Source organism: Meleagris gallopavo, chromosome Z (assembly GCF_905368555.1).
Source record: "Meleagris gallopavo chromosome Z, MGAL_WU_HG_1.1, whole genome shotgun sequence".
NCBI classification, from domain to species: Eukaryota; Metazoa; Chordata; class Aves; order Galliformes; family Phasianidae; genus Meleagris; species Meleagris gallopavo.
Genome location: NC_139435.1, coordinates 63,895,051 through 63,909,905, shown reverse-complemented (window position 1 = coordinate 63,909,905; position 14,855 = coordinate 63,895,051). Strand labels below are relative to the sequence as shown.

At 37.7% G+C, this 14,855-nt stretch overlaps 1 protein-coding gene across 4 annotated transcripts in view; it reads right to left on the bottom strand.

Moving 5' to 3' along the window:
- The window catches only part of SPTLC1 (serine palmitoyltransferase long chain base subunit 1), a 34,148-nt gene extending 19,806 nt beyond the window's left edge, over positions 1-14,342 (bottom strand). For all 4 annotated transcript variants that reach the window (XM_085213250.1, XM_085213251.1, XM_085213252.1 and 1 more), the window contains exons 1-5: positions 14,188-14,342; positions 12,417-12,524; positions 4,473-4,567; positions 2,347-2,440; positions 1,931-2,003 (exon numbers count right to left, since the gene is read on the bottom strand). In XM_085213250.1, coding sequence (XP_085069376.1) covers positions 1,931-2,003; positions 2,347-2,440; positions 4,473-4,567; positions 12,417-12,524; positions 14,188-14,253 — 436 coding nt within the window. In that variant the 5' untranslated portion in view covers positions 14,254-14,342. The remainder of the gene's footprint in view (positions 1-1,930; positions 2,004-2,346; positions 2,441-4,472; positions 4,568-12,416; positions 12,525-14,187) is intronic.
- Between the last annotated feature and the right edge of the window lie 513 nt (positions 14,343-14,855).

Here is a 14,855-nt window from a genome sequence, read left to right as displayed (position 1 = left end):
ATGCCTTTGTTTGGTTACACCACTTGCATTAATCTACCTTAAGTGAAAGCTGAAAACACTACATAGATTATATTTGCACAAAGATATGACTGCTAACATCTTTCTGCGTACATATAAAACCTTAATTAAGCTCATGCTGTAAACAAGAGCTGTGAAAGTTTCTGTTTTAGTCTTCATCTTTCTAAAAGGTATTGAAATGTTAGACAACCAACAGCCTAAAAAAACTCCCAGAAGTACTAAAGCAAAAACCACCCTCAAAAGCACAGGTGCACATCTCACCTGTAATAAAAAGAACATTATTGTACAGATTCAGTTTTGTGTGAAGACACAAAAGGCTAAAGACAGGGATGCACTTCTCAGATGTACAGCACAATGTAACAATCTCTTAATAGGAACTCATTGAATCTACGAAATCCCCATAAACAGGCAGAGAGAAGAATAAAAAGACCTCTAACATTAACATGAAATATCAGCCCTTACGAGGGGATAATTTTGAGTGACAATCATCAATTAAATCCAATACAGTAGCAGGAGGAAATTATAAGCACTTCTCTGTTACTTTTCTTGTGAAAAATGATATCTCAAAAATGTTAGTTTAACATCATTTCACTAGTGATGTCATGCAGCAATATCATAGATTACACCTCCTGTTTCGTGAAATGGAGTATTTATTACCCATAAAACAGGAGCCAATTAACAGTAGCCAAACTAAAGGCAAAAGCTAAACAGTTGGGAACTTAGGATTATACCTGTAAAGAAGACAGAAAACAAACCAGAGAATCTCTCATTTACCAGAGAAAATCTACTTTAGCTACATTCTGCTTTAAAAAATTACTTCAAAGAAGTACTAAAATCAGGATTTCACAACACTTAATATCAACCTGGACTGAAAACAGAGAAAGAATCCATAAGTTTCTTTGAACTTTTCAGTGTATTTTAAACCTTGTTTGAATTCTAACAAATCCATGGAACTATGGTCACTGAGGGGATGTAGCTTTATAAAAGCTCACAAGTAACAAGCAGAGTGCTATCCCTTTATTTTTTTTAGAAATGAATTACCGCTACAGATTAATGGAAAGTCTCTTAAGACTGCTGTCAAATACTCAGCTTCATTCTGATATATAGACATTTAAACAAAATAGGTAGAACAACAGTTTAATCATTTAAAGGACTAGCCTGAAAAAGTTTTAAATAGTCTAGAATTAAAGCCAAGGCTAAACGAAGATACAAAAATCACTTGAGTTCAAACATGCCATTAATTCCAATACCTCTGACAAGACAAAGAAGTTCACAAGATAATGAGTTGATGCTTTTAGCCTCCAACTGTTCAGTTATTCATTTATTACTCTCTGGTTTCCAAGCAATATTTCAATATGAACACCTCTTACTATCTACTTCCATAGACTAAGAACTTGCTTTTTCCTAACTAGAATTAAGAAAACCCTCAGGAACATCCTCTCACATTATAAAATTTCTAAATTACAACTATAAAGTAATCAGTAAAGAAGAACTTAATTATGACTACAGCATTAGATAAACTTAGATAAAATTAGTAATATTTACCATTGAAAACAGAAGTGAGGTTGCCCTCTTGTGGTCTATTTAGAAACAAGTTTCTAAGTTACACTGAAATTTACCAGGATTGGTAAATTTCTGTCAGGATTTTGTTTTGTTTTGTTTTTGTTTTTTCAAACTTTACACCAACACGAGCATTATAAAGTAAGAAAAATTAAGAAAAGGTATAAAAAGAGAAAGGAATAAAATTGCTAGCTATCAACAATCCTTACCAATTACAGCAAAAAGTGTTTTAAAGGATAACTATTCTTCACAATAATTGAAATGATTTGTTTCTTACACACAGAACTAATTTAGCTAGCTTCCCACACCAATCTTAAAAACATTAAAGGTAGATCAGAAAAAGATTACTGACCAAAAGTACCATAGAATCCTCTAGGTCCACAAGTACCAACACCATACTTCTTCAAAGATGCTTGAGCCGCACTCTTTAACATAAAACAAATTATGTGAAATATTTATCCCTACAATTGATAACTAATTCTTCTACAGATTTCATTCTGACTTTTTTTTCTTTTAAATTCTATTGACCAAGAATATTAGATACTAATCTAATGCTTGGCTAGCTCCAAGTACGCATTTCAGATAAAACTTCAGTTAAAAGACAAATAGCACAAAATTATAAGATTTATAATCTTCCTTGCTGCTTTAGAAGCATATTCCCTTGATAAAATTTGTGCTTTCTGAAGTAATTTTCAGTTTCAAGGAAGCACACCAGCTAGAAGAGTCACACACAGTGTCACACACTGTACAGTAACTGGAAGAACTCACCTTAACTTTCTCATTATCCAGAAGTCCAAGAAAATTGAATGATGCAAAGTTAATACATTCCTTGCCATTAACAATGATTTTATGCGTAGGAGGACTGAAAAAAATTAATAGAGATCTATTGTTACGAATATTTATGATTTTCATAAACAATTCAACAGTACACAAGTTTTATTTTTCCAATTAAGAAAAGAAAGAGTGTTCTAAAGATTCCTCATTTCCATTTTTCTTTAACTGGCAATTTATGTTTAAGTTTAATATCAAGGCTAAACTCAGCAAAATCATTACTCCTGTATATTCATAAAGTATTATTAAATATTTTCCTATTTAGTTTCATGATTCTTTCCTGAAAACTTAATTCATACAAAAATGACTCTTGCAGAGATAAATAAAGCTTCTCCTTAGCTTAAAAGTTGTATTGGTTTCGAAGAGTACTAAGAATAAAAATGAAATTTTATTGTTACTTACTTGCACAATAAAAATGTATTTAAAACTTCACAGAATTACAGAATTGCAAGGGCTGGAAGGGACCTCTAGAGATGACATTGAGTCTAACCCCCCTGCAGAGCAGGCTCCCCACAGCAGGCTGCACATACAGACATTCAGACAGTCCTTGAATAACTCCAGAGAACTTATGTTTTCATCACAAAGCAATCCATAATACCAACCTTCTACTGCCTTGTGCTAACTGTAAACAAACATAAGTATTCTGTTTAACTGAGTTTCCAACTCTCTTTAAACCACAATAGTCTAAATAAACCGTGTAATCAGGAAATACAAAAATCATGAAAACATGCAGTATTAAGAAATGAACAACAACATAATAAGCAGAGGACAGAAAAAAATTCTGCACTAGAAGTTATGGTTTAGATAAAAGATCACTGCAATTAAAGAAAAGAGAAAACAGTATTTCTGTTTTAATTGTAAGTATCACATGTTCTGTATTCTAAAGGCAATCTTGTTTCAGCAAATACACACTTCAATACTATAACTTCAAGAGCTTCAACTAATCACTCAGTGGTGAAACTCTGATAGCTAAGCCGATTACAAAACCTTACGTCTATTTCTCTGTGTGCTGACAAATAACAAAATTGAGAACTATCATCCAAGCTACAGATTGCAAAAGCAGAGACAGGGAGAATGAAGAATTAGTCATTCAAGAAAGGACACGATGAGATTTGAGACCACCTGAGAAATTTGAATATGTACAGATGCAACCTAACACACACATCCAAGGGTCCTGAGTGAACTGTAAAGAGATGGATATCATTCTATCAACCATATTTGAGAAGCCATGTCAATCCAGTGAAGTTCTCAGTGACTGGGAAAGGAGAAACTTCACCATCACTATTAAAAACGAAAGACCCAGGAAACTACAGGTCAGTCAGTCTCACCTTTCTACCCAGCAGACCATGGAACAGATTCTCCTGGAAACAAGGCTAAGTTAAACAGAGAAGTGGCAACCAACATAGTTTCACTAATAGCAAATCCTAATTAACTTGGTGACCTACTACAACAGGATTATAGTGTTGGTGGATAACAGAAGAGCATCCGATATCATCTGCCTGGACTCGTGCAAAGCCGTTGATACTGACAGTACATTCAAAACAAATTTCACATCAAGCATTCTGATGGTCCAAATTGATTATTTTAAGAATAACTTTTCATGAAGTGCCAAGTAGCTAGGCAAAAAATCAGTTTCTCCTGCAGAGTCTTCTAATTGCACAGATCCTCCTCACAGAATCACAGAATCTCCTAACCTCTTACTTGAAGTTAGAAAACAACATGCTAATATTTAAAAAAAAAAATTAAAACCAAATTACCATCAAAAATACAGACCAGAATGAAGACAAAGATAAAAGTATTCATTCAATATTAAAAACAAAACAAACTAAAACCCTACGTTAAAACATTCAAAGAGGTAAAGATTATTTTAATAAGGATCTTGATAAGGTTACAAAAATAGGACCTTCTCTTCAGTGGCAAATTCAGTCCTGTCCTCTAAAAATGCAATTAATTTATGAATGTTCTTAGGGATATGAAAATACTTTGTTATTAATACGCTTAGAATGTGGATACAAAATACTTTAATTGAAGTAAAAACCAGAAATTATCTTTGTTAGACTTACCCTGAAACAACGTTGTAGTTGAGAGCTGGGTGATCTTTTGATACAAGAGGAACAAGAGGCTCCGGCTGCCATTCTTCAATCAACTCTTCTTTTTCCTGAAGAACAGAAAAGAAAATTGCTCAAAATGGATTTCCATTACAAAAGCCCTTGTACTCAAATGGACAGTTGTTAATAGTTATACAGTAAATTACATACCCTACTGCACATAACCTTTCTGAGACACATGGGGTTGGTAATATCTCTATATGGTCAACTAAGAGTCTCTGAGTTCTTCAAAGGGAAGGATGTGTAAAAAGAGATTGTGATGGTGCATTAAACATCTCATGATATGATAATTAAGACCAGAGATGCGAATTTGGCGTCCCTGACAAATTCAATCAATATTTAATTCAGTCTACTAATTACTAAAATCATCTTCTACACTATGTAATTTAATACAAATAATACAATAACTGAACATGAATTGCCCCACTTCACATTCTCAAGTCTTCAATTGTGTGGTCAAAAAACTGTGGCATTAGAATACTAAGCAAAGTAACACAAACATGATCAAGACGCAACAGAAAATATAAACAGCCAAACACTTAAGATATAGCAGGGGCAACAGCAACAAAACTAAACCACACATCCCTCCATCTAATCATGGAAGAATATCCAATGCATATTTAACTTCAAAGTTCTCTAAACTATACAAGAAAATATCAGTTAAATGATTTTCTGAAAGATTTGTACTGGGCCAGCAAGGCAGTTGCATTAGACCAGTTCCACATAAATCAGCAACTGCTAAGGAAAACCACCAAAAGCATTCTTCATACCAACCAAGAAGAATTCTTTTAGGATTATTTACTAGTATAATAAGGTAAGTCTTGTTAACTAACTTTTGACAACAATGGTGTTACATTTCCATAGAATGTTTAAGGGTACTTATATTAATATCTGAAAAAAAGACTTGTAATCAATTTTTTTAAATAACTTGAATTTTTTTTTAAATTAAATACTTTCTTTCAAACCTTTAATGTACGAGAACAAATTAAGATCATTAAAATCAAAAGGAAACTATACGCCAGAATAGTGTTTACTTTTGTGCACTTTCATCAGTTTCTTTTTACTAAGCTAATGAATAATTTTGTTTCTAAGTGTTTCTGGAATATAAGTTAGTATCCCAAGAACTCTGCAAAGGTCTATCGCAAAAGACAAATGAAAAATTCACTTTTTATATGGGTATAGTTATCTGTATTTCTAATATTTTGCAGATGTAGTTTAAATACCATTTTATTTTTTTCATGTTAGATTTTTTTTTTTTTACTGTAATTTTATCCAAGGGACATATGCTTTAAAGGAAATAAAATGCCATTAACACACATAACACAATTAAATTTTTCCATTATTTTGAAATGGCCACATTCATGTAAGAAAAGGTTCTTAGTTTCTTCAGCAATTGCAGAACAGATCACTGAGCCCTGCACAAAGTTGTACATGCATTAAAATGCTAATCCATATACTACTTATTACTGCATAGTAAATCTCACGTTCAGCAAGATTCAGCAAACAACTTCAGATGGCAGATTACTAGACAAAGCATCCTATAAAGACTGATGTATAACATAGTACCAAAATGGTGAAAAAAGTATTACCTGAATTCAGGTTACTCTCAGCATGAAATAAGAATCCTAACTCTGTTTGCTAAACTGGTCCAAAACAAACAATGATATTCTGATTTTGGGTCAAGGTATTTATACAAGCTGGATGAAGATTTCTTTGAGAGCAGCCCTGAGGAGGAGGACTTGGGGGTCCTGGCAGACAAGAAGCTGGACATGAGCCAGCAGTGTGTGCTTGCAGTGCAGAAGGCCAACTGTGTTCTGGGTTGCATTAAAAAAGGGGTGATCAGTGTGAGAGGGAGGTGATTGTCCCCCTCTACTCAGCTCTTGTGAGGCCTCACCTGGAGTACTGCATCCAGGCCTAGGGACCCCAGTACAGGAAGGACATAGAGCTCTTGCAGCAGGTTCAGAGGCAGGCCACTAAGATGATCAGAGGGTGGAGCATCTCTCCAAAGAAGAAAGGTTGAGGGAACGGAGCTTGTTTAGCTTGGAAAAGGCTCTCAGGAGACCTCATTGTGGCCTTACCAGTACCCAAAGGGAGCATATACAATATATATACATATACAAAGCATATACAAAACACATAAATAAACAAGAAGGGAATGACTATTTATACACGTTGATAGTGATAGGACAAGGGAGAATGGTTTTTAACTGAGACAAGGGAGGTCTAGGTTAGATATTAGGAGGAAATTTTTCACAGAGAGGGTGGTGACACACTGAAATAGTTTGCCCACAGAGGTTGTGGATGCCCCATCCCTGGAAGCATTTAAAGCCAGGCTGCATGTGTCTCTGGGCAGCCTGGTCTGGTGGTTGGCAACCCTGCACATAGCAGGGTATTTGAAACTAGATAATCATTGCGGTCCTTTTCAACTCAAGCCATTCTGTGATTCTGTGATTCATGTGCAACTCTGTACCACATAACTATTTAAAAAGCTATTATGAAAGATGTAATTTCATATTATGGCTGCTGACAGACAGGATTGTAAACCAATAGCTGCTATGGTACAGTCCTCTTACTTTTCCATTCCTTTTGTTAGCATATGAAACAGACAATAACCTCCTCATGAAAAATGATCTAGATGAAAACAAATCTAGCAAAAGCAACATGGACATGCAGCTAAGCTAAAGGCCACAACAAAGTAGTCCCAACCTAGACTGGCTAGCGCTACTACAAAACCAAATCCTGAATAAAAGATGTCCAGCAGTACTCCGTACCTTTTCATAATGCTTCAGAAAGACTTTTAAAGATCAGAAAGCAGGATATCTGCCCATGTAGCCTGAAGTTTGCTCCAATGTAGCTGGTGATAAAGGCCTGGTCTCAAAATCCTGAGACACAATGTAGCCAGCACCAACAGTTTTGTGTCTCTTTCAGCCTACTTTTTAAATTATTTTCAGAAATAAGTCTAATTCAGATGAGAAATGTTGCAACCTGTCAGTTACAGATAGATAAAAAAGAAGAGCATTATGTAAGTTCCACTGCCTGCTGGAGAAGAACTTAAGAAGTGGTGCATTTTCTGTGGAGCTGGTTAACATTTAATTTCAAAAAGCATCTTTATGACTTTCATACAGTAAGCTTAAAGGCAGAGGATGAAGTATCTTTTTTTTCAAAGTGGGCAGAATTAAAATCATGCAAGTATGTACTCTGCTTTTTTTTTTTTTTTAATCTGGATTTCTGTGTTTATAGAAGAAAACCATATTTACATTAAGAAACTACACTAAATTAGCACAGCGCAAATGAAATTGAGATCTGTAAACATAACGAGCAATCTGGAGTTAGTAATTTTCTCCCTGCTACTCATACTGAATTGGGTAGGAGTTTCCCACCTTCCACTTGAAAGGTCTGAAGTATGCAGGAACTGCATCATACTCATGAACCACTGACAAGATATGGTCCTGCTTTTTTTTTCCTATGATAAATAAAATCATTGGATAATCTGAGTTGGAAGAGATCTTAAAGCTAATCCAGTTTCAACCCCTCTGCTATGGGCAGGGACACAGTTGCCCAAAAGCCCCATTCAACTTTGCCTTTAATACTTCCAGGGATGGGGCATTCACAGCTTCTCTGCACAGCCTGTCCTAGTGTATCATCACTCTCACAGTGACAAATTTCTTCCTTCTACCTATTCTAAATCTCTGCTCTTTTAATTTAAAGCTGTTTTCCTTGTACTGTCCCCACATTCTACCATAAAGAGTCTTCTTCCACAGCTTTCTTATAGACTCCTTTTAGGTATTGGAAGGCCACTGTGAGGTCTCCTCAGAGCCTCCTCTTCTCTAAGGCCAAATAGTCTCAACTTTCTTGGCCTCTCCTCACACCAGAGGTGCTCCAGGTCTATGACCATCCTTCTGGTCCTCTGAACTTGTTCCAACAGGTTCATGTCATGCTGAGTGTTCCAGAGCTGAAAACAGTTATCCAGGTCTCCTGAGTAGAGAAGAATCACCCCCCTTGCTTGCTGAATGCATCTGCTTTCAGTATCAGTGTAAAAAAAGAAATCCACACTGCACATAGGCCTGCCCATACTCCTTCCTCCTTGAATTCAGCAAATATCTCAATACACCAGATTTTCCAGAATAAGCAGAAGATCTATCCGACATAGCTGAAAGAGACTTTCATACAGTGACCCTCACTATCAGAATTTCTACCTTGTACCTTCTAAATACGTGCCTAATTTCAGACCAACGTAAAAAATAAAAATATTTGTTCTCAAGTACACAGAGAAACCAGACTTTAACACTGTAACATCCTCTATCCATACTTGATTTGCTTACTTTTCTTCAGTTCATTGTACTGTAAAATAGCCACTTGATGGAAAAAAAACCTTCTAATTTCCTCTCTCTCAGGCCACAACATAAGTAAACTCATGTCTCAGTTCTTTCCCTAATTCTTTTTAATTTATATAGACACATACATTTTATGTTTATATTTTAACATTTAACTTTCATTTATGAGTATGCTATGTGAAAAACATGTTTTGTTTCATAAAACAAAGTAGAATACTTATACAAATAGGTAAAATCTGTATAAACATTTTTATATATCTAAACATACATACACACTTTTTTTTTTAATTGGTGATGGGTTTTAATATTTAAAAACCATGCACATTTTTAAGAGAAATACTCTGATGTAAACACATCCAATCCAAATTATTTAAACAAGTTGTTGTTGTTTTCACACTGATTTTTAAAAAGTCATAGAATCATGGAATGCATGAGGCTGAAAAGGTTATTGAAGACCACCTGGTTCCAACATCCCTGCCATGAGCAGGGGCTCTCACCCATCAGATCAAGCTGCTCAGGGCCTCATCCAACACGGCCCTGACCATCTCCAGGGATTAGGCATCCACAGCTTTCTGTACCTCACACACCAGGAAAAGAATTTCTTATTAATATATAATCTCTCCTCTCTTCTGGTTTAAAACCATTCTTCCTTGTCCTGTCATCATACACTCTGGTAAAGAGTCTGTTCTTTCTGTTGTCCCCCTTCAGCTACTCTGAGGCCACAATGAGGTCTCCTCAGAGCCTACTCTTCTCCAAGCTGAAGAAGCCCAGCTCCCTCAATCTTTCTTCACAGGAGAGGTACTCCAGCCGTCTAATAGTCTTTGTGGCCCTCCTCTGGACCACTCAAACAACTTTACATTTTTCTTGTGCTGGGGTCCCAGGCCTGAATGCCGTAGTCCAGATGGGTCACACAAGGGCAGAACATAAGGGGATAATCATCTCCCTCACTAGTATGAAGCAATTATCTTTATGAGACATGTCTTTGCTAGTACAAGTGTTTTGAAATAGTGTAAAGCATACAACGGTGTCAATACGCAAAGATTAATAATACCTTTTTTTATTTGCACTCATACCAGTCCTCAATAATAGCTCTTTAAGTTATTGGTATTTACAGAATTATGCCATCAACTGGTAAATGTCTTTAGCTGTAGTGGAATGACAGCTTGGCCTGTCATTGGCCTGAAAGAACTGGAAACTCACAGGAAGGAAATACATCTGCTTTTCTCTTTAAATACCTTCTGATCCTGATCAATTCTTGAACACTACGTGTGCAAGAGACAGCTCTCATGGCCAACATTATTTCCTGGTGATTAATTAAACACTCTTCTCTGAAAAGAACTTTCTAGCCTCCATGTGAATACTACTCTAATTAAATTTATTATACTACTACCATAATGAACACTCTAAAACTTAAAAAAAAAAAAAAACCCACAATTTTTTCTTATATATACAAGTATAAGACTCCCAGTAGGGCTTCACAGATTGAGAAAAGCTCAGTATTATTTATTGCAGAGTGAAAGACTGTCAGATCTAGAAGGTTACTTCCTTTTGCACAACTTGTTGGATGGGAGTGAGTTTGTAGCTAAATGATGGAATGAAATCTTTGGCAACCCACACCAATCCTCATTGGCCCTTTGCTGCTTTTCAGTAGATTTTACTTCAAATAAAAAGTCCATGAGAATCTGCATGCCTAGTATTCTGTCTAGCCATAGATTTATTTGTAGTTCCTGAAATCCCAAATTATCAAGAAGTTACAGTCAGAGAAAGTACTCCAGTTTATTAGTTAATTATTCAAGAGCTTCATTATTATTTTTTTAATTGAACCAATAGCAATACCTGCAAGCAATGTTACGAATGATGACAGACCACCTGAAAGCTAATTCCTGCACTAGGTTTCACTGTACTATTGCTACACATTTGACTAAACCCAGAAAACACGTTTGGGTGGATTTCTTCACTGTTTTAGAAGTGTGACTTGTAAATTCACTAGATTGCACAACATATAATTTACTTCTGGTTTCCCAGGTCAGACTGGTCCTGACAGATCATGCTATATGGCTGTGCAATAGTGGTAGTCTTTGGTAATATTTATCATATGAAGTCAGCTCTCCTCTGGCAGCAACCCCAAGAGCAAGTCACTGAGAAGCACCAAGTATCATTATGTAACTGGCTGACATAAGGGTAGCCTGAGCTCCGCTGTGTGAGCTGACATATCTCCACTGCCTGCATACAAACAGCCCAGTCATTCTTTCTGGTGTGGCAGAGACTGGGCACCACAGCACGAATCAAACAAAGGAGAGGGCGAAAAAGCAGCAATCTCCCTTTTGGCATGTTACTACTTGTAGCTCAACAGACCAAAACCTGCTTGTGTAGAATCCCATATTGCAGTAAGCAGATCAGTGTAAGCTATCTGAGGATTATTAGTGAAGATTAAGGTTTTCTTCGCCACCTACAGCCATTTCACATGCAAAAGAGCTTTTTCATATCACCTACATTACAGAAAAGTAACAGAATCCCAGAACAGCTTTGATGTTTCAGTCTGCTTAAGTACTCCTCCAGCTATAGAAAGCTTATTCACATTTTTACTTCACTGCTGTATTTATGCTTACTTTCAAATAACTATAGAATTGTTTTGCATATTGCATATTTACATTATGTTACTGTAATACAAGCACTGTACATTACTTAGAGCATATAAGCATTATTTTACAAGACATTTCCTTCCAAATACAGTTGTTTATATTGAAAACATTCCTTCAATTTTCACAGATCAGACCAGTTTAAATTTCCTTTATCAACTGTCAAATAACCTAAATATATCACCAGACTAGAAAGCATTTCCTCAAACTATACTTTCCATCAAGAATAGTTAAGGCTGGAAAGGACTTCAGGAGGTAATCAGGTCCAAGCTCCCGGATCAAGCAGAAACATCTAGAGCAGGCCATCCAGGAAATACCAGATACAGGTAACAAAAAACTGAAGTGTTAATAATTAACATCTCAAGTCATACCCTTTGCTATAATGCAGCTCTCAGCACTTCAACTTTTATTCTTCTGTGCCCTGCAACTGAGAATTAATGTATCCAGTGTCCATATAATGTAATTATTTACAATTTTTATTTCTAGAATTAACATTCCTTTTTACCTCTCAAGTTCAAGAAATTTCTTACAAATCCCTGAGAAGTATCACAGGAAGAACTTATTGTATGCAGTCCAGGGATATCCGTAAAACGAATTGTACTAATTCCTGTTTGTCAGAGCTTCCCTGGGCAACCTGTTTCAGAGACTCACTACCCTAGACTGAAGTCACTTTTTACTAGATCATTAGTCTTTCATGGTTACGTCAGTTTTGTTACATTGTTTTTTAACATTTTTAGACTCCCAAATATCATGCTTACTTTAAAAGCACGAACTGAAGAGTTTAAGCAATTCCTTACTCAGAATTTTATCCCTTGAAATCCTAAGAAAAACTGACATAATTTGCTGTTTTACATCAGTGGTTCAACAGTCAAACACATCAATATCTATCAACTGTTTCCATAAAGAAAAATATTTTTACACCATACCTTAGGTGTTAGATCAGATCGCTCTTGAAGCTTGTATGTTTTGGAGAAAATAAGTCTGATTATCCATAGAATTAGAATTCCTTCCAAAATAAGGTGGTATGCAGGAGCCTGAAAATAAAGCACAAAAAGCATAATAAAGCACAAGAACTAAACATAGTTCTATTTGAACTAGTTTGATACTTTCCAGCAGTTTTGTCTCCACCAGTTACATTCTCAGAAAGTCAAAAACTGATCAAAAGCTGATATATGTTTCCAACAAAACTTACGATCTTATAAAAATGGACCACTTCACAACTATGAAATTTAGCCGCTGAGTATGAATGGACTCGTCCTACTGCTCATGAACAATGTTCAGACTACACTGTTGAGTAGTTTTAGCTATAATCACACATTAATTGAATACTGAGTAAAGAAACTGCAGATAACCCTGTGGGTCACATTGGTGTCTATGAGAGCAGAAAGCTTTTACAACCACAGACAGAGAGCTTCCAGGTCTATGTCATCTATACACACCAACTTCAACCCTAGATTCTTATAAAGCCTACCAGCAGCAACGCTAACTAGTATTTACAAAAAGAGATATAATCTGGTCCACAGGACACATTTTTGCTTACATTCAGAGGCACTTTGAATAGGTATAACCTAACAAAATTAAAAGAAGCAATTTTGTTCCTGCCATTTACTTTTCTCTGTGGAAACAATATTCAAAAACTTATACAGCGAACAAAAACAGAATAGATCCCAGTTAGAGTTAGCCTTTTTGGATGCTCAGAAGGAGGAAATTCAATTGTCTCCAGTAGCAGAAGCAACTCAAGATTTTTATGGAGTTATGAGAACATTATTTGACATGTAGTTTAAAGGATGAGTTCAGTTAATTCATTTCAGCAAGGCCACAGTCTATACAGTAAATGCCTACTATTTTTAAAAGACTCAAAGCACACACAGAGTAGAAAGATGATATTTCCTTGAGTGCTAGATCTTGAGATCACATTTTGAGCCGGTCCTTAGGATTTTGCTCAACCATTACCAACAATGCCATGCAGCTTTAAGACAGAGCTTGAATCCAAACTCACATTATCTGTTCACATTTGACTGAGAATAAAACTTACCGAAACAGCTAACTTCCGTGAATGAACTATTTAATAAACTAGGCTTCCTAATTGAGACTGCTATTTCCTTACCACCAGCCTAGTTTTGCAAAAGAAGGAAAACAAACAAGCAACTCTTTCCAAATAGCCTTGCTGATGTACGTCAAAGAAAAGCCACGAACAACAGAGTGAGAATATGCTGCTTGTCAGCAACTTAAACACCATTTGGGGAGAAAAAAAAAAAAAAAAGCGCCTGTTTCTAAGCAGAGGCAAGTCAAATGCTTGTTGAATCGCTCACCTAAATCCACACACTACAGTCATTCCAGACTGCAGCTTTTTTCAGCAGTCTGCATCTTTAAAACACCGTCTATCTGTTTCAGCCTGGCAAGCTCGACAGAAGCACAAGGCGCAAGGCGCTGCTGGAGCCGCCGGCAAGGCCCCGCGCTAGCTCGCGGCCGTTTCCTTCTTGCGACCCGACCAGTCGGAACCCCGCTTTCCGTCGTCTGTCCCAGGAAATCCCGACCACTAGGGCCAAGGCCGCGGGAAGCCGCCGCGAAAGACCTCAGTCGGTTCGGCCGTGCCTCGGACCCGCCGCCGTTTTCTCGGTCCCCGCCGCGACTCCTTTGGGCGGCGGCTTGCCACCATCCCACAGAGCGTGCCCCCACCCTGCAGACGCAACGCACCTCGTAGAAGGCCTGCACCATCTCCACCAGGACCCACTGCTGCCCCATGCTCGCCGCCGCCGCCATGGCCACGTCCGCCCGTTGCCGCACAGTCGAGCAGCTTCCGCCCTGGTCCTCCGACGCCGACGTGAGGGGTGGGGCCGCCGCCCACGGCCCTGAGAAGGCGCTCCCTGCCGGGAGCGAGGGGCGGGCAGTTGACGGTTGCGGTGTAGCAGGGCTGGGGTGAGCCCGGCGCCACCACCCGCGGGGCGGGGGAGGCTCGGACCTGAAGGGGAGTTCGAAGCCGCCGGTGCTGAAGGCTGGCGGATGGGGAAAGTGGAGCGCGAAGCTGGGGGATGCTCGAGAGGAAGGTGGCTCAGCCCCCATCAAAGAGACTGATTAGTAGCAGTGCAAAAGGCACTCTCGTAATGGGATTGCTGGGCATGTTGGAGCAGCGTTCCTGACACACACACACTGCGATGAAACCTGATAGGAAACTGGTAGCTTTGGGTCGTGGTAGGCGTTAAATAGCTCACCTAATGATGCTTGTTCAAGTCCTGTGCCATGAGCCTGGTGTCATGGTGTCTTGCTGTCACCACAACGCTTAACCTTCTTTGGTGGCCTTGATGAGGGGTGAGGCTAGGCAAGGAACATCCTCAAGTAAATTCAAGTAGTTATAAAAGGGAGTT